General features: G+C 38.5%; 4 protein-coding genes across 4 annotated transcripts; 2 read left to right on the forward strand and 2 right to left on the reverse strand.

Annotated features, from left to right (window-relative positions):
* The first annotated feature begins 2,846 nt into the window (after positions 1-2,846).
* Positions 2,847-4,662, forward strand: LOC110051652 (somatostatin receptor type 5-like). The gene has a single exon (XM_020757700.2). It carries the CDS (start codon positions 3,133-3,135, stop codon positions 4,186-4,188), a length of 1,056 nt encoding a protein of 351 aa, XP_020613359.1. The 5' UTR covers positions 2,847-3,132; the 3' UTR covers positions 4,189-4,662.
* A 621-nt stretch (positions 4,663-5,283) lies between these two features.
* Positions 5,284-7,577, reverse strand: LOC110051651 (uncharacterized). Its single transcript, XM_020757699.2, has 3 exons — positions 7,421-7,577; positions 6,717-6,782; positions 5,284-6,164 (listed from the first exon to the last, which is right to left on the reverse strand). The coding sequence occupies exons 1-3, from the start codon at positions 7,487-7,489 to the stop codon at positions 5,550-5,552; spliced, it is 750 nt and encodes a 249-aa protein (XP_020613358.2). The 5' UTR covers positions 7,490-7,577; the 3' UTR covers positions 5,284-5,549.
* A 2,292-nt stretch (positions 7,578-9,869) lies between these two features.
* Positions 9,870-11,628, forward strand: LOC149097820 (zinc finger MYM-type protein 2-like). The gene is made up of 2 exons (XM_089278132.1): positions 9,870-10,600; positions 10,686-11,628. The coding sequence occupies exons 1-2, from the start codon at positions 10,188-10,190 to the stop codon at positions 11,527-11,529; spliced, it is 1,257 nt and encodes a 418-aa protein (XP_089134258.1). The 5' UTR covers positions 9,870-10,187; the 3' UTR covers positions 11,530-11,628.
* Positions 11,629-13,507: 1,879 nt separating this feature from the next.
* On the reverse strand, positions 13,508-15,554 carry LOC110051690 (somatostatin receptor type 4-like). The gene has a single exon (XM_020757749.2). It carries the CDS (start codon positions 14,996-14,998, stop codon positions 14,045-14,047), a length of 954 nt encoding a protein of 317 aa, XP_020613408.1. The 5' UTR covers positions 14,999-15,554; the 3' UTR covers positions 13,508-14,044.
* Positions 15,555-20,488: the final 4,934 nt, after the last annotated feature.

Consider the following 20,488-nt stretch of genomic DNA (forward strand, 5'->3'; position numbering starts at 1 on the left):
CAAAGAAGATTAGTAAAAACATTTAAAAGAAAAATAAACGCTACAACATGACATTTTGACGTCATCTTGTCACCACTATCAAATGCAAATTTAAAACGTTCAGTTCAGATATACACTAGCTTAGGTGTTAAGGAGTCAAGAAATTTAACACTTTTACAGCTAATTTAACACTTTTGCCCGAATAGAGTCCGCTTATGTCTTTAATTTTGGTCTGTTTTCTTTGATTAGCAGCATGTCATAAATAGAGGATATTACACGGTGGCGAGAAGATATGAATTTTATGTTCGAGTGGCAAGAACATAAAATTCGTATCTTCGAGCCAACGTGTACTGTTCTTTTTATTATATGGAGAAACCAATTCAACAAAAGCAAAAGGCGGGAATCGTGACTTCATTGAACGATACGACACTCACAAAGGTGACATACGGAAAATACGCCACTCGGGTCCCGGATGAAGTGGCGTATGGAATCTACGAGTGGTTTAGTTCCCAGTAAAACACTCTTCTCCATATAATAAATCAGATAAATCAGACATTCCAGCTTCCCGCTGCACCTCTTTAAGATGTTGAACTGTTCATGCACATTTGGTTGATCTTTCTCGAAGTTGTTTTCCAACAGCTGAGTATTGTGTTCATTAATGCGTTAAAACAAGTCGGTGTGTGTATAACATGAATGGAAAAGCTGGCTATTAAATGCTCAGGAGTCAAGGAACAGTGAAAAAAGGTTCTTTGGTAGGGTAATTAATAACTTCTTGTAGAAAATATTAAAAGCAGCTAACGTGAAGATTTTGGAGCAATTTTTGAGCAACTTTTTGAGAAATTTTGAGCATCATTTTTTTTACAAATTTGGAACATCCTAGGGATAGTCCAACCTTACGTTAACTTGTTTCCTAAATCCTGGTAACCGTGGTATCATCGTTAACAGAGGGGAATAGTTATGAAGCCCGACAAACTTCAAAGTAGCAAACAAAGATGCCAAGATTGATGCTGGAAGGTCCTTGACCGTGCACAATCTTTTGTTTTCCGTTCATACTTTCTGCAGGAATGACGTAAGCAAAGCGTTCCTTTTGGCTAGTTCCTCAGTGCGAAGTAAACAACTATTGTGTTTTGCACACGGTGAAGGCCAAAGAAAAACAGAACAAAAACATACAACAAAGAATTCTATAGGTTTCAAAACCATTCCTCCTTATTAACGATGGTGGTACATATGACAAATAATGAACATTTCATCGATATCTCGCATTATAAGACTTATTTAAGAGCAAACAAATCGTCCTGAGAAAAAAATTTTCTTTATCGAGAATTAAAGCCAGGGCTTGTCTAGTTTGGAATGCAAAGCCTTGCTAGTGGCTTATGCGCAAGCGCAAGAAGGAAGCTTGCCCAGATATGATGTGTACTTCGGTCCGGTTGTTCACGGAACTTATATTGAGTCTTCTGCTTATAAAATCTGTTTAATTGTGTTTTCGTGTTCGTGTAATGCATGTTTTCAACATGTTTTATTATAGACCGTCGCCGGTTAAACTCTCATTGTTGCTAAAAACAAAAGGATGAAGCATGATTAAAAATGCCATTGCTTTTGGTTTTCCTTAGGGAATTTAGAAAATTAAATAACGCAGCTAAATGTTAATTATAGGTTTGATCGCTTAAAGCGATACCATTGTGTGCACACCGAGTTTGCATGGTAAGGTTAAGCAGTGCTAACAAACTGCAAACTGCAAATCAGTTTGCAGCCAAGTAATTTAAATTTCTTAGGGAATGTTTTATTGTAGTTCCACTGTATTTAGTGTCTATATTAAAATTGGCAATTTAATTTCCGCAGGTTTGGTAGTCCAGCGGGTCGTTCTCTCGGTATCAAGCGCCGTTTTCAATGTTTGAGATGGTAAGATGCATTTGTTACTTGAACAGTTTAGTCAACGCGAATCACCAAGTAGCATTTGTGCGCCAGTAATTCGCCTATGATGTTATAAACAGAAGTCATCTCTCATAATTACATCCTTTTCTCGGGATACATTGTTAGAAAGAACTAAAATTAAATCAAAAGCCTCCCTGAGGGAAATAGCACAGATTTGCTAATTAAAAGCATTTTTTCTCTGTCTTCTATAGTTAAACATGGATTCTTCACGCTTTCTCTGTGAATAAATTATGAAATAGATGTATATATATATCCGCAGGGCTGTTATCAGTAAATTAAGGCATACACGAAAATGCAATTACAGAACAATTTTACGGGAAGTACACAATATTGGCTCTGAAGTTATCCGCAAAATACTGGATGTCTTAAAGAGGTAAAGAAAACATCATGACAAAGGAATAAATCGTTTCGGTAAAACAATATACTTTCAAGTACATTGTGTATATACCATTTTTTTCTTAAGGTAAGTATTTCCACTGTTTTTCTTTTCACTAACTTTTTCCTGCCGGCTTTACAGCAAAATCTTAATTATGGAAAAAGGATGTCACTGACAATGCCTCGTGCTTTTATTTCTAAAAATCCGGCGAGCGTTTTAACACATATGCCGCCAATATAAAATCTCCCCGCAGTGGTTTAGTGATTGTCATCTCCAAGAAATGATGACAAATTTCAGCTGTCGGCCAAACAGGTTTTTAAATTTCTTATTGACTCAATTTATTGGGCTTTTTTTTCTTGCGTTCTTAATATTCCGCTAAAAATCTACTGTTCATGAATAGAAATAAATTAAATGAAGCCAAAGGCTTCCGTAATTTTAAATTTGTTCGCAACTTGTGTTTTATAACAAATAGTTCCTATTGATGTACAAAGGGAGGCTCATAGCTTTCGTGGCTGTGTTTTATGCAATTAAATTATTAATTTGAAAAAGCAATTGCCAATAGAAGTTAGATTTTTTCCCATTCAAAGTAAAAAGATCACCATATTTTTAATATTCGTTGCGCCCTAATATTAGTAAATTCATATATTGAATAGAGAGAAAAAAGCTCAAAAATAACCAGCTAGAAAGCCCTGCATTTTCCGCGGAAGTGGCTCATTTCGTATCAAACTAGGACCGCGCACATTTTGCAATTAATTCGCTACATATCAACGCTGTGTTTGAAAGACAACAAAAAAATATCACTAATTATCCATCATTTCAGGGGATCTTTTACAAATTCAAGGAAAATGAATTGTAGCCTGAATAGCTCAACTTCTTCGCCCGGAGCAGCAAATGTTTCTCTGGGCTCATGGTTCGTGGCCTTTGGTGCTGAAGCTGTGATCATCGTGGTTGCTAATCTCATAACAATTTTAGCGTTCGTTTCAAGAAAGACCTCAAAGAAAGGGAAATTTCTTCTCCTCATTAACCTGTCCATCGCAGATCTTTTAGTCGGCGCCATTCCTCTTCCTTTATACTTGGCTTATCTAGGAAGCTTGTTGACATTTTGGCAGATTCAGTGGGGAAATGCTTTGAAAATAACATTATTTGGTGTGGATGTCCTTCTTGGATTTGCATCTGTTATGACGTTGACTGTGATTTCTCTGGAGCGTGTTTACGCCACTGTAGTCCCGGTTGGATATCGTGGTCTTAAGCGCCGAAATTACTGTTATTCCGTGGCAATGATTTGGTTTGTGGCTATTAGCATAGCCACTGTTTGCCTTGTAAGCAATTTTGTGCTAAAGTCCTTAGAAATCGCCACGTACGTGTCGATGTCTCTACTGAGCGTGCTCTGTTCTGTGATAAGTGTTTCATACGTTACCATATGGTACAGAATCAAGTCCAAAAGAAGAAACATGCGACAAAAGACAAACGAGTATGAAAACAAGTTGGCCTTAACCCTGTTTATCGTCACCATCACATCCCTCGCCGCCTGGCTTCCTTTTGTTATTGTCAACGTCTTGTTTGTGTTCTCGTCGGTTCAGTTAAGTTTTAATTTTGTTTATTTTTCTAAAGTTCTCCACTATGGAAACTCTCTCGTCAATCCTATTGTCTACAGTTTAAGAATGCCAGAGTTTCGAAAGTCGGTGGTAAGAATGTTCAGCCTGCGTTCCAGTCAAAAGCGACTAGCCGGTCATCAGCTTTCTAATCCCTGCAGTGTCACTGAAATTGGTCAAGATACTTTCCGATCAAATCGGGCAACACAGCTGTGTACAAATAGCAAGAAAACTACGGTAACATGGAGGAAACTCAGTAAAATTCAAGAGGTCTCCGTTCGTCTTGTCAATGAAGGAGAAGTACGGTGAAGAATCTCAGGCTGGAAATAAAACATTTTCTTCACGTTGAAGCAGATTAAGCATCAGATAAAACGGAACACCGGTTAAACTGTCAGCAGTGACGGATGTTATAATATCTTCATTTGACGTGTACCGGAAAACTGGTTCGTTTTTGTGTGTGTTTTTCTTTTCATTCCTAGTTCACGTTTATATTATTTACGTGCAGTACGTTCGTGAAATGATTCTTCTCAGTTCGTGTTTCGACATCATTTTAAATAGTAGATTGATAATCAGGGAGCGAGGCTGAATGTATTCAGATCACCTCGTCTTTGTATATAGCCAAGAACAGCAGTCAGACTCAAATTGGTTGAGCATGCTTGTATTTGCCTTGATAAGCCACTAAACAGTGCCACATGGACAGGTTATTGTAAAACTTGTTATGTCGTGGCAACTGCTGTTTTTACAAACTAATCATAAAAATAGACCAATTTCGATATATTAATATTCAGCCTAAAACAACAGACCTCAGCACGAGGCTCCGGGGAATAAACCCCACAAACTCTGTATTTATTCCCCGAAGCCTCGTGCTGAGGTTTATTGTTTTAGGCTGAATTTTGATATATCAAAATTGGTCTATTACAATTTCCTCGATTGTGATTGGTTTAAAAAACTCCTATTTTCCACTAATTCACTTCCCAAGTTGTTATCGGACAGTTCGATAAGCCAATCACATTCAAAATTGTAGTTTAAATCAGCCAATCACATTCAAAGTTGTAGTTACGTGCGTGCGTGCGTGCGCTTTTGTGTTCTTGGCGCCTAATTGCCGGTAGGAGGCGCGATGGCCTTAGAATGTTTACATCTCCTTTCTAGGTATTTTAATGCAAATTTTCCCTTTCTTTCATAACTTGGCTATTCTTCTTTTCTCGGAAATTGCAATTTTTATGATTAATTGGTAATAAGACTTCGTGTCGTCCAATTCGGTCTGTAATCATACTCGTGATAAACAAATCGGACTCCCGTTGCGCGGTCGTCCGATTTTGTTATAACTCTTATGATAACCGACCGAATTGGGCTCCACTCAGTCCTATTACCATTACTTATATCACGCAAGAACAAGGGAAAAAGTTCATTTCTTCACGGTTCCTGTTTTATTCCAGTTTCCCGCATGACCTGATCCGTGGAATAATCGCTTTGTGTTTGAACTTCAAATAACAGTTGTTGTATCTTATAAGTTTGTTTAAATTTCGCCCTGTATACATGTATCTGCATTTAGCACTCCTGCAACTGAGCAAAGAAAATGTCTATCTTTCTATCGATCTATTCGATTCACTGTCACTAAAATTTAATCTGTAAAACACGAGCCTAGGCAGGAATGAAATCGCATTTGCGCTCTAAGGGGTTTCCATGACAACAACCTTAATGTACTTGATTCCAACCCTCTCTCCACTGTCTCCTTTATACACTTCGAGAGAAAGTCCCTCGCTGAACATAAGTCGGTGACTATACCCAATGGCCTTGGTAAAACCTCCGTCGTGCGCGGTCTGGCAGAAGCCCTGTCGCTCATCCAACTTAAGAGTGAAAGCAATCTGACCAGGGTACCGGGAGTCATTTGTCCCGGGAGATTTATATTCAATATGCCTTATGGATGACAGGTAAGATACCCTTGGGATACCCTCCACCCCATAACAAGGTGAGTGATCGAGATAGTTCCCCTTATCACACACTTCAAAGCCAACAAATCGACTACCATCTGAAATACCATATCTTACATCGCTGTCAAATGTGTTTCCGATGGTGACGTCATGGACAACGGTAATCTCCATTGTTATCCTCGTGGAGTCTTGCAGGACTCCAGGAGCGATCAAAGGAATTTTGAGGAGAGCTGCTTCCATTACTGAGCCAGCGTTGAACGTGAGCTGATCGACGGATGCTGTATGCTGACAGTTGATGAAGGACGCATGTGTTTCAAACCATAAGGGCGTCATGTGGTAGATCTTGAAAAGTCCCTGAAAAGGTTGCGTTGAGAAAAACTTCAGTTTCCTTGCGGGAAAAATGGAACGATACAGATGTACATACCTATCACAGTTTGCCTCTCAATTAACATCGTAAATGACGTCCTTCATGGTTGATGTAAGTCATTAAGAAGAACCGTTCTCAAAATAACTCTCAATTAAGCTCATATCAAAATTCTGCCGGGCGGTACTCTCAGGTACAGAATTCAAATTCTATAACTTCCATGTGCGTTTATTGAAGCACATTTTACTAGACGAGAAACTGGTCACTCTTAAATCAAACTTTACCGAATGGTAAGTGTACTTTTTACAGTTTTCCCCCCAAAAAATATACTAATAGAAAAGGCAAAATTATTGCTCTGCTTATTTGCATTTTGTCCTAAATTATGATCATTTTGTTTGCTGATAACAGCATTTTTACTCTTTTTTTAAGTAGGTATCTTTAAGGTAGTTCTTTACATAAGCCTTCCTTGATTATTTTGTAAATATATTTATAAATGACCAAAGAATAAAACAAAGAAACAAAACCGTCTTAAAACAGTTTACCTCGCTTCCAAATTGTTCTGGTTGGAAAAATGGAACACAGAAAGATCCATTTGAAAGTTGCCGTACCTGTATTAGAAGGTAAAAGAATTGTTACTTTAGCTATATTCAGGAAATGGAGCGCGCTTGAGGAAAAGTAGAGCACAAAGAAATCTGATATTATCACAAGCGAAAGCGAAGGAATGAGTTCTTTATAACTAAAAGTCATTGCCTCCCTCTTACAAAGGAACGAATTTACTCTCATGGATAGGGGTACAATGAATTATTTTAAAATACACTGGACAGTCGCTGGGGATGTGAACTTCCAAGCCATCAAAATTCACGTGGAAAACAATTGGCATACTCCTTCAGTTCAGTTGGAATCAATCTTGCAATCGGTCCATGTGCGACCCTGTCGCTTAACAAAATACAAAATAACAAGGTTCCTGATTTGAAAAGGTTTTCGATAATGTTTCTCTTAAATATCTGAAAGGAGAAATCATTTAGTGAGAGAGAACCTCCCGATAAACTTAAGAGCGCTTGAATTTTGTGACGTCTTATTTACATGATACTTTTATATATAACTATTATTTTCATAATGTTTGTAATTATTCCCTGAACAGTTTTTTTCGGAATAATTTAGCATTTAGACTAACTTGAACAGGTTACGAGTGTCATGATATTATTCGGATATTTCTTGAAAATAGTGTGAATTAGAAGTTGCTTACTGAATTAATAATACGAAGAAGTACACTTGCTCCCAACACGTATCGAATGACAGAATTGAACCCAAACATCCTTCGACTGTAGCAGATTCCTTTGTGAAAGTTTCAGATTTAAACCTTTTTACTTTTATTCAAAGCCGCTTAAGCTTTGAGGTTGATATGTCGGTAGTGACTGGTCAGACGCAATAATTTTCTCTTTGTTCCGTGACACCAAAATACAAAATTTGTATACAGGTTCCGATGATTGCACTAATTCGGAAAATTTGATCATACGTCATTTCCCATTGATGATCAAATTGTTAATTCTCAGGAGCTGCATGTTCGCCTGTGTATTAACATTTTCAAGAGAAGCGAGTAGCTGATCATACAAAGTCCAGCCCAGTGTTTGTATTTAAAAATTGGACTTGACTTAAAATGTCAATTCAGCTGCTCAATTTCCATGGCAAAAGCTGTTCGATTCACACCGTGCATAAATACAAAAGAAACACCTCTATATATATTACACTTTGAATTGGCAATTGGTATTTGTAAATTGTAAAAAATGTGCGTAACAATTGATCAAAAAATGATAATAAAAGGTATTTGGTAGTATATTTAAGTCGTCATTAATAAAATAGTGAAACACTAAGGTATTGAATCACTATTTAGAGCTATTTATGTACAAAGACAGTAAAACTAAGCCTCACATTGTAGAAATCAATCCTGGCATCTCTAGAAGTAGATGACTGCTCGTGTCTGTTCCTGCGCGAGGGAGTGAGATCACAGGACTTTGGTTCTGCCGATCATCGCATCACCGCAAAAACTTTGGCAAATACCGCAATACCGCGAAAATTTATCAAAACCCTAACGTCATGGGTGACCTACACAGATGGTGGCTTCGTTGTCACGAAGGCAAAAAACGAGACAAAAAGCGGCAATCGGCAGGCCGCGACAACAAGTCCTAGATTCAGATTTTTATTGTTTTGCACTATTTACAAAAATTATAACTTTAACAGTATTTACAGAAATTACATTAATTAAAAAGAGAAAAGAAATATAACAGTAAATAGCCAAAATGAAATGAGCTCAGTGACCAAAGTAGCATAGGCGTTCGTGATGGTCATTGACACGTACAAGCAATTGACACGACATATCAAGTATATTAATTATCAAAAAAGTACAAGAGGAAAAAATATAAATATGAGCAATAAAACGCGTAAGAGGATGGCAGAACGTAGATAAGCTATATGCAGAATATAAGCAGGCTATACAGAAGAGTAGGATTGATTGTTTAAAAGGTATAGTTTATATTGGTTGTAAAAGGAAGTGTAAGGCAGTTTTTTAAAGTTCGTTGGAATAATTTCCCAAAGTTTAGATAAACAAAAGCGAAATTAGAGGTCCCATAGTTATTATTTGCTTTTGGCCTATGAAAATTTAATTTAGAAGCAAATGTGGTATTGTGGGTATGTATCTCAGAGGCTCGAGTAAGGGTTCTATGGAATGTTGTTGGAATGTTTGTTGAGCCATTTAGAATTTTATACAGCACATGCAGATGCTGGCCAAAAAGCTGACCGATAAGACACATGATGCACTCACTCAATAATATACAATCTAATCTCTTGTATCTCCAACCGGCGGGCAAAGCTTGCAAGCTAGGCCTCCACGATACCTGGCGGTGAAATGTTTGCCGATAGTGGCAAGTTTCAGGTGAATGTCCGGTTTCAAGTGAAAGTCCGGTTCAATCTTTCAAATGAACGGCAGAAAGGCCAAGCTCAGTGAATTTATACTCACTGACTTGGACGATGCTGTTGAGCGGCGAAATCACTAACTCGCTCGCAGTCTGGTTTGAGGCGGAAAGCTTTGCCAAACAAAATACAAAATACTGGATAAATTTAAATCTTTCCAAAGCCTATTGGTAGATTCGCAAGAACACAACGCCTCCTCGCCCCCAGGATTTCGCGCGGCTATTTTTTCTCGCGGTTTTCTTTCGCGTCACGCACGACGGACTAAGCGAAAAAGGGACTACTCGTAGTCTAACGGTACACTAGCTCGTGAGCATTTAATTTCGCGCGGCCGAGCTCAGCTTGAAGGAAATCTTTTAATGTTGTGTACGGTACACTAGCTCGTGAGCTCGCGCTAATGACGCGAAAATCGTGCGCAGTAGGGACGCGCAGTGAAATTCTGGGGAATCAAGGTTTTTCGTTTCACGGACCAACAACAACTAGCTTTATTTGTATGACCATAAATACATACAGTGTTGTAAAAGCTTTTATAAACTAAATCTAAAACAGTAACGATAATCGTGATCATATAATAATGTTATGATATAGCAGTCAAGTTACATTGGTTTGATTTGAAAGTAGAATATTGCGTTACTCAAAGCAAGATGACCTAAATGTTGCTAATTGAATATTAAAATATTGGGGGTGTACCTAATTGAATATTAATATAAGGGGGTTCCACAAGGAAGTAATAGATCAAAAACGAGTGCGAGTTTTTCATCAGGGGTTCCAAACACCGAGAAACAGATGAAAGCACGACGCCGAAGGCGGAGTGCTTTCATTGTTTCGAGGTGTTTGGAACCCCTGATGAAAAACGAAGCACGAGTTTTTGAGCTGGCTTCTCAAAGTAGCATGAGAATTTTTTTCGAAGAATAGGTAATTAGTAGGCGTGCTCAATAGGCTATTGTCTGTTTTTTATTCATATGGTAAATGAAATGAATCTTTTATATGCGGCCATGTGGGCAAGTTTTAAAGGTTGAATTTTTAATAAATTAACATTATGCCGCGTGATGGAGATCGAGTGGAGATCAGAACGTTTTCGAGTTCCAAAAACCTCTTCTCAAGAAAATGTTTTGGTGAATGATGCTGTTCCAGTTTCAACTAAGTATAAAAACAAGTGGGCTGTGAACATTTTTGCCGAATGGCAGAGGTTGAGAGAGGTTAAAGTTCCGGTATTAGATTGTGGCGGTCTCTTCAAGGACTACGATTTACACAATGTTACCGCTGTGAGTGTAGATGTTGCTGGAATGGACGCTCTGTCGCTGAACTATTGGTTGTCAAAATTTGTGATGGAGGTAGCTAAAAAGTCCGGTGAAAGATACCCTCCGAAGTCTGTTTATGGTATCATTTGTGCCCTCAAGCGTTATTTGGAAGAGAAAAATGGATCAGAAGCTTTGAATCCTCTGGACGCTAGTGACAAAAGGTACTTGACAACTTTTAGACCGAATTGGTTAGTAATTTAAAATGCACTGTTTAAGAACTTTAATTTTGTGTGTTATTTTTTGAAGGTTTGTCCTTTTCCGACGTTGCTTAGATGCCGAGATGAAGAATGGCGTTCGAGAAGGGCTTCACATTAAGTGTAAGAAAGAGGAAAAGGAGTTTGTGAGCGAGCAAGAAGAAGCAGTATTCTGGCAAAAGAAATTGCTGGGAACTACATCAGCTAAGTCGTTATTGAACACGATCTATTTCTACAACGGAAAAGTTTTTGGGTTGCGGGGGGGAGATCACAGAAATATTGTTGTAAACAACTTTGAAATTGGTCCAAATTTTATTAAGTTTGAAGAAAATGCCTCTAAAACTTATCATGGAGGTCTTTGTGATCTAAAGTATGTGCCGCGAGTGGTCAAGCACGTTTGTCATTCTATTGAGGAAAAGCACGAGCCGTGCCTTGTTGAGATATTCAGATTGTATATAGGGTTAGTTGAGACTCATGCAAAGGAAGTTACTGCATTTTACTTTAAGCCATCAAAAACTAGGTTCGCATTCGATAAAGCGCCCGTAGGCATCAACAGCTTGAACAAGATTTTGCCTGACATGTGCGACGCGGCAGGCTTTAAACGCAAAACCGCTCACAGTTTGCGCGTTACTTGTGTTTCCTCCCTGTTCAATTCTGGGGTTGAAGAAAAATTGATTCGCGAAAGGTCGGGGCATCGTTCTAATGCATTGTTGCAGTACGAAAAGCCTACAGAAGAAAATGTGTCTAAAGTTTCAAAGATCCTAGGTCCAAGTGTTGTTAGTACAACTACATGTTTTACCACAGAGAAACAGGATCAATCTTTAACGGATGTTGTTTTCCAGAAAGGAAAATTCAAAAACTGTACAATTAATGTAACGATGTCTAAGAAGGAATAATATGTTGCTGTATTGTTGTTGTAAGCAATGATTTAAGCGGGAAAAATGCTGTATTTAGAATTATAATTAAGACTGATTAAAATTCAAGTTTCTTGATCAGTGTCTTGATCAGTTTTTGAACTAATCTACCGTGTGTTGATCGGTATGTTCATTGGGTATCAACATACATGCACCTGACCCAATTGATGCGAGCTGATTGGGTCATCAGCTCATCAATAATTAATGAGTTTGAGAAGCATTCTTCAATCATCGAGAATCATCACGTATGCCGACGACACGGTAATCTTTACTTCTTCAAGCAATTTTGATGTTATCGAAAGGAATCTAAATGATGACATCAACAATCTGGCAACTTGGTTTCGCAAGAATGAACTGATCATAAATCTCAAAAAAGGGAAGTCAGAGGCGATGATCTTCGGAACTGCACAAAGATTGAGTCGTCTCCAAGGTAAACAGCTCAATCTGACGGTAAATGGATTACCTATAAACAGCACAACAACCTACAAGTACTTGGGTGTCCATTTAGATCCTACATTGAGTTTTGAAACCCATTTCAACAAAACCTACAAGAAAGCGGCCGGGAGAGTCACTCTACTGCGGAAAATTCGTTCTTCCATTACTTGTGCAGCTGCAGAAAGTATTTACAGGGCTATGATTATGCCTGTTTTTACCTATTGTAGTCTAATCACACTAAGCTATTCAAATACGCGCAGGCAACTAATTCGCAACCTCGAACATCGTGGACTAAGCTGCATTTCCTCAGGACTGCAAAACAAGACTGACATTCGTATTCCATCAGTTGACAGTTATTTGAAAAGAAAAGTCTGCCTGTATGTTTTTGATTGTCTAATTGGAAATGTATGTACGCCTTTTAAGAACTATTTTACAAGGGTAAGTCACAATGTCAACACAAGAAATAGATTTTCCTCGATCGAACTGCCGAAAATGAACTTGGAGTTTGGCCGTCGGAGTTTTTCGTTTTTAGGGGCTTCAATTTTTAACAGTTTACCGGCGGACATAAGAACTCTGAACTCTAGGCTTTTATTTAGGCAAAAGGCCAACGAACATTCTTACTTGTAATTTTTAATCGTGAGTTTTTGTATGTTTTCCAATGTACGTAGTTTATTATTATTATTATTATTATTATTATTATTATTATTATTATTATTATTATTATCGTCCTCACGTAATGTTTGCTTAGAGTCCTTAGGGCCGAGACCAAACCATGGTCCTGGGGCACTAGGGGATAGCCAGTTTATTATTATTATCATTATCATTATTATTAAGTTCTCCGATGGCTTGCAACGAAGATCATTGTTTAAAAAGTCGGAATGATCTGTTCTATTTTTTATAAAATTTATTTCCTAGAATAGAGTATTTATTGCAATATATAGGAATGTGAGATTCGTCTTCAATTTGATTAGATACACAAATAGGGCAGAGTCTGTTAACACTTGGAATTTGATCATATTAACCAGTCTCAATCCTTAGTTTGTGATTTGTATCCTAAATTTCACTAGTTCTTTTCTTTCGCTTAGTTGGCTTGTTAGGCCCAAATAAGAGGAGAGTGCATAATCGTTCTTAAAAGTGTTGAAAAATTCTTGTTTAGTAGAGTTTTGCATGGTATGTTACTAATATAAAGCATATTTTTGCTGCATTAGGCCAACATAATGTTTGATTTTAGCGTTAGTTAGGTACGTAAGATCAAAAACCAGGGAAATTGTAATAGAATAATAGAGAGTCCCTTCTACTGCAATTTTCTCGTCATTAGCACACACACACACACATCAAAGTTCATGCTAATCATTTTAAGAACACCAAATTTCCAAGAGGTAACTATCAGACCAAACTGGACAGCTTTTCTAGTTTTAAGACCATGGTGAGCAAATTGAGTGATTTCCAGCAGAATAACAACTGCCCTTCTGCCGCCTTTCTGCCGTTCGTGATTTTTTATCATTAACATTATTTTTTTCCTCGATTTGGGTTCATTTCAATTAAAAGCATCATGCTGTTTGTCAGATTTGAGAGGAAGTTGCCGAGATTCTTGTCGCAAGTAAAGGAGACAAACCGAGTTAATTTCTGTCTTGAGTTCCTGTTTCAGGGTAGTCCTGATTGGAGTTCTCTTTTCCGCCACGGCGTTTAATTTACGTTTACAAACTTCAAGTTGATAAACAGCTTCGCTTGCAGGCCAACGCAGCCTAACAGTTTTTTTCGAACTGAAGTAATACCTTTGTTCAGATATCTTGTTCTTTCTTTAAATTCATGCAGGATTTCTTTAGGAACTTTAGTACATACATATATACATACAAACTTTATTTAAGCTCCCTAAGTGGGTTTTTCAGCTACAATAGAAACGAAAAATGCAAATTGAAAAACTTTAAGAATACAAATTGAAATTCTATAGTAGCAACTTCGCTTAAATCTCGAGACCAACTGATAGCTACCGCTACAAACGAAGCCTGCAGTAAAACTTCGGCTATAAGTAACAGAAGACAGGAAAGGAGGCTGAGGGTCTTTAGAGAGAAGATGAAACTGCTACATTGCGGATGTTAGATGAAGATCTCGCAGTCGCTGCGCCTTGCGGTAGTTGACGTCTCTTCTTCTGATAGAACACTAACGTGCACGCTGCATCCTTGAAATGAGGAATCCGGAACCAGTAGACCAAGATACTGCACAGGGAATTGAAATAATGTAACATCTTGACGGTATTGACGCGGCGCAGATCTTGATTGATGGGGGTGACCAGGTTGATGGCACTCATAATAATGAATGGAAGCCAAGCTGTCAAGGACGCTACGCTTACGATAAGCGCCGTGACCGTAAAGCGGTGATTACGTTGGCAATCGCTTTCTTGGCGAAGATCTCGAGATACCACTTTCACTCTGCACAGCAGGATTAAATAAGATGTTGCAATAACCAGCAGTAACACGAAAAGGAAAGGCATCCAAACAAAGAAAGCAAACATCTTGGAGCTGAGAACATGGAATCCCATCATTGTTAAAGCAGGGATGACGAGTGCGCAAGTCCATACCACCGTTATGAACTGTGCGGTTATTTTCTTTTTGCGACTTCGGTATTTAAAGGGCATTACAGTGGCTATGAGTCGTTCTACAGCGATGCAACCATGATTTGTCACCGAGGCAAATGCCCCGCCAATGTCTAAGCTTGAATATAAGATCTGCACCGTCACGTTTGTCCAAGTGTTCTTCCATAGATTAGCCCCGGCCCCAATGACGTATACCCAGCCTGGCATAGCTAGTAAACTGACCAGAAGGTCAGCTACAGCCAGATTTAACAGCAGGATCGACGTTCGCTTACGAAGCCAAGTATTTTGGAGAAAAACAATTATTGCGACCACGTTAGTTGTAACAGCAACCAGAGCTTCCAAACTGAAAATAACGCACCATGTTATGGCTTCACTGGGGGCCATCAGAGGTTTATTGTCTGTAGCGTTTTCCGCTGTTTCCATTTTCACTGTTAAGAAGAAAAACAGAATGGAGTGAACACGTTTAATCAATCCATAAGGGAAATAAAGTGTCCCTGAATGTCTTAAGATTTTTGTGGATATTCTCCCAAACAGGATGAGAGAATGATCACTGCAAAATAAAAAAAAAAAACAAAAACAATTTGATGGCGATTTTTTAATGATTTGGAATTTTCGACTTTTTGTTTAATTCCCAGCCACAGTAAACAATCTAACAAATGGGACACAATAGAAGTGCGAGAGTAGTAAATACGTCAAAACAGGGCTAAAATATCGGACGCATGAAAAAAAATACGGAAAAGCGTGTGTTTACAAATTGTACCAAGTTTCAACTCTAGCCAGGTGATGGACTCAAAAAATGACAGTTGCTTTGTTGCTATTGTTTTTGTTTTTCAATGTTTCATTTTTTTTGCCTAAATTCCAAACATGCTTTGGAAATAGTATCCACTACGTGGCGTTTTTCAACTGTGGTAAGTAATAATAATAATAAATTAATACTTTAAGAGGAGGCCTCCAATCACCTAGAGGTAGTTTTTAGGAGGGTCCTCTAAAAAATAAAAGTCTAAAATATACATTAAATGTCTAAAATTCAGAAGTAATAAAAGCTAAAAATTTGAGACTAAAACTAAGGTTTGAAAATAGAACTAGGATTAAAAATCACCTCACAAATAGTGCCTTTGAAACTGAGTCAGATTTTCAGTTTTTCTTTCGTCTCGCTTTAGCAAAGAAAAGATACCCTAACATCGTTGCAGTGGGTCCCAGCACATGCGAGGCGTTTTGGTCATCGGTGTTGTCTTGTGCAAGACGCAATGAAAGGAGTGATCCTCGTATATTTCGATGTGTTCAGATCTACCACGAGCCAACAACACGGTTACAATACCCAAAATGGTTGCATGTTCAAAATTAGCAAGCTAAGAACGGAATGGGGCAGAAACAAAACGCATCATAAAGCAATAACCGATTGGGCCTCACTGCTAAGTGAGCTAAAGAAATTTATGCCAAAAAAGATTTGTAAACACAAACTGAAACAGTTTTTACTTAACCACTTTTAACCTAGTTAGTAATACCATTGTCATGAGCTTTTACTGATGGAAGACGGGTTAGACTTGCTCTTTTGATACCAGGTTTTCAGTGCACAAAAACAAATGGCTCTTCGGTAACACAGACACACAAAAAACGCAAACGAACAGTCTAACAACTCCGAATAAATGTTCAATCTTAACTGGGAATCTTGGGCCAAATGATGAGCAATGAGACCAAGTGGTTGAATTCCTAAGGGTGCAGCCTTTGTAATAAGCAAAAGAAGAAAGGCTTTTGGAATAGTTTACACAGCTATGTTCACGGCTTGTTACTTCTGAGTCTGATCACCTTAGTAGCGATCAAATCCGGCATAAAGGGTGCTGATCAATGCACTGGGCGAGGCTTAATTGACAAGAAAATGGTACCGCTTTACTTACCTCGTGTGATTTCAGCAGCTCGTAATACACTTCACTGGCACTTTACTTGTAAGGTTGTTATTTCATGTATGAACAAGAGACAAACGTTAAAAACATTAAAAACAACATGCCGGCTGCAGGGCACAGCTGTTACACTGGCAACAGCTGAGCAGGACGGAAACATCTTTTAATTTTCACAGAGAAACGACTAGATATTTGTCGGCCCTGTTGTCGATGAGGTAAACAAAAGGAAGATAGCCCAGCAGTGTTAGCAGCAAAGACAACAAGCTTTATTTCGGCATGGCCATAATTCGTTACCGCATTGGAAAAACATAGGGTATTAATAAAAGATCATGATCGTAAACATACAAACAATTTACGAAATAAACATCCAGCCTGTACCGGCGTACAGAAACCGCAAAACTAGCGAGAGAAACAGAGCCCTAAACCTCAGCTAAAGCGTCCGAAACTGACTTGGAGATCGAAGTTAAAAAACCTGGAGATTGATCGACTGGCGGACAAAAGAAACTAAGACCAGGCTCACATCAAGAGAAAGTGTCTGTTTCCTGTTTATAAATTATTCAAAATACGATGTGACCTTAGGCACGGTTCGATCTGACAGTTGATTCGCACGTCGAACTCAATCAATCAATCAATCAATCAATCAATCAATCAATTTATTAAAGTCATTGCGTGGGATTGAGGTTGCCCTCAGTATCCGAGCCAGAGGCTCATGTATAAAACGGATGACTAGCTAATTGTGAATTCGATTCAAAACATTTGAGATCAGCGGTTCTTGTTCGAAGATTTGGTGGTTTCAATATGGCGGGTAAGGAGCACTCTGGAAACTCGGAGCTTGTTATGCTCGCTAACAACATCCTTGAAAATACTGTACGTATAAATAATTTGCGGGCCGGGAGGTCCGTATTGGGAAAATCTGTGCCCGAGGTCTAGTGTGCGTGTTTCTTTCATTCTTACCTTTTTTTTTCTTTTTCTTTTTTTTTATGCGGTATTGCTTTGAAAGCAACTTTGGTGCTGAATTTCAACAAGAGACCATGATCCTACCATATTTTCTCTTGATTTTAATTAATGCCGTTCAGTTCAAATCTGGTGCACACGTGCGTTTGACAGGTTGGGCACAAAGGCGATACTATTTGCAGATATTTTTATCGGAATCCAAATATTAACATTCTACGTTGTTTTACGGTGTAACAAAAAGCTTGGAAAGCTGCCAAAGTTGGAAACTTAGGAGTGGTCCGTACCCGGGGTCCTGGTGGGAAAATCCGGAACATCTGAGAGTGCGTGATAAGCCAATCAGATTCGAGGATTTAGGATTCAAGACCGCTGAGAAGCAGGAGAAAAAAATAAAAGGCGCCTGCACTATACCACCGCGTTGCACGTAGAAGACTAGTTTATTTTTTTTCAGTTTCTTTTATTTATTACTAATTTCATCCCGACGAGATAACATTACAACTCCTCCTCGGCCCCGTAGTCGTTACAAAATAGTGAAGCATGAAGAACAAGGTCTCTCTTTTCACGTCGTGTTTTAGAGCAGGCCTTTTGCACATGGCACTTTGTTTGAATGTGTAGAATTGCGGGTATAATATATTTTATTTAGAAAACACCCTGTAAGAAAACTAGCGCAATTATTGACGGCCGGGTTTAAACTGAGTACGCAACATGATAGTGTTCATCGACGGAGAGACACTATCTACCCAAAGTGCCCGTCAGAGGAAAATACTCGGATTGATAGAACAAGTTGTCCGTGAAAATTTTTCTGTAAACAAGCGGGCTTATTAAAACAAATGATTGATTGATCTGCATTTAGTGGATTTTTGTAAGTTTTCTTTTTTAAATTTTACACATGGCTTTCACGCTTTTCTACTAAAAAAAGTTGAAAATAATTCAATATGATTTATGGGCAATATAGACAATGGAGTGTTTATGTCTCGGAACTATCGGCTGATAGTTGCCCCTTAGAAATTTGATGTTCTAAAAACTAGCATGTTTGCCCTCGAAGCTTCGCTTCTCGAGCAAATATTTGTTTGAAGATCGTCAAATCTCCGCAGGGCAATTATCAGCCGATAGTTACTTGAGAGAAATACTCTACTGTTTAAGTAGTAATCTTTCTATAACGAATTCCGTTCTCTGATTGGATACGCTACTCACTATCTATTCTGTTGTAGCAAGAGATTATCAAGGTAAGTACCTTGATAATCTCTTGGTTGTAGATAGTAAGTAACCTAGCAGTGTGCGGTTGTTAACAAACTGGCCGTCGAACCCGAGCCACATTGGTGGGAGGCGAGCGCTCTCACCTCTGCGCCAACCCTGCTGCTCTTTCCTTAAATATTGTATCTGTAATGTATGCATTACTAGTTTGGCACACGTAGCGTCAAGTGTAGCCTACATATCGTCGTACCCACCCCCTGAGCAAAAACATTTTTCATTGGGGGTGGGTACGGCTACACGCAGGTTAGCACATGTGAAGTTTGACGTCTGAATCGAAGTCGAATTTCTGCCTTTCTATTCGACTAGCGCAGTCGACTAGAGCGGCAAGGCAGACCCAAATACAAATGTGCTGATTCAGACGTCGAACTTTACGCGTATACCTAGGCATGGACCTTTACATGTTCGAGAGACTGGTAATGATAACGCCGTCATTCGGCATGGATTGTGGATTGAGTATCTAGCAAGCCAGTCAATAAAGTAAGAAATAAAATACACCCTATCTTATTATTATTATTATTATTATTATTATTATTATTATTATTATTATTACTGTTGTTGTTGTTGTTATTGTTAATATTAACATTATTATTATTGTTATTATTATTATTATTATTATTATTATTATTATTATTATTATTATTATTATTATTACAAGTACGGATTTGTGCAGAATTGCTGGCACCAGACAATCATCTAAGGTCAGGTAGGTAGTCTGCGTTAAGGCGGACATTTATCTCCAGCAACGACCAGGAGTATTTCTCCTCCCTGCCTGGATTTTTTGCTAGCTGTCGTCGCAGGGTTACCCCAAGGATCAAGTTCGCCGGTACCCATTTATACACCTGGATGAAGAGAGGCATTGTGAGAGTAAAGTGTCTTGCCTAAGAACACAACACAGTGACCCAGGCGAGGCCTCGATCCGGAGTCCACCGCGCTAACCATAAGCCCACCGTGCCATCACAGCAATCACCTTGGCAAGCCAAAAATAAAAATAAAGACGTAAATTCTATCCTATCGCCTTGTGAATCTGTTCACCGTTAGTTTTTTTTTTGTATCTCATCGCGAGACTGAAAATTGCAATGAAAACCGCGAGTCTCACGTCAACAAGATTGTTTAAATATTACACAAACAGGGTGATATTGTACTCCAACGCATTTTATTACTGAACTTGTTTCCAAAAAGCCTTTCCAATGATCCAGGCCAACCCCAGGAGAAGGTAATAAGCATGTGTCATAACTTCTTTGTGAGGGGACAAAGCTGCTGGCATTACATGAATTTATTTTTCTTTATGTCACGGCCTCGTGTTCTTGGGCAAGACACTCTCACAAATGGATCAAATGGGTACCAATGCTGGGGGTGCAGTGCGCCCTCCAAGTGTTAATTAGTGGATCACGCACTGCACACGCACTGCACACGCACTGCACATGCACTGTTCAAAAACTTCTCGTTGGTATTGGTAAACTACACGTTCCTAAATCATATCGATTTACCTAGATAAATTTTACCGAGGTAATTTGGTTACATGCATGAAACGATGTCTCTTGCAAAACTAAGCCACCCTGCGGGGTTCTTGTAACCTTACTCACATAACTTGCAACAAATTTCGGACGTTTAATTTTCGTACACTTTTTATCTCGTTTAGGACAAATTTCGGACACTTCAATTCACTGAAACATAACTTAAGTATTTATGCCTACACGAAGTTTTATAATTAGATGCGATCGACGAGAAAATAAGAAATTCTATCAAGCCGTTGCGTATTTCAAGTAGCGTCTCAGCTAGAATTTGCTCCATGAAGGAAAACTAAGAGCTT

Source organism: Orbicella faveolata, unplaced genomic scaffold (assembly GCF_042242905.1).
Source record: "Orbicella faveolata isolate gen_17 unplaced genomic scaffold, um_ofav_v1 contig_46, whole genome shotgun sequence".
NCBI classification, from domain to species: Eukaryota; Metazoa; Cnidaria; class Anthozoa; order Scleractinia; family Merulinidae; genus Orbicella; species Orbicella faveolata.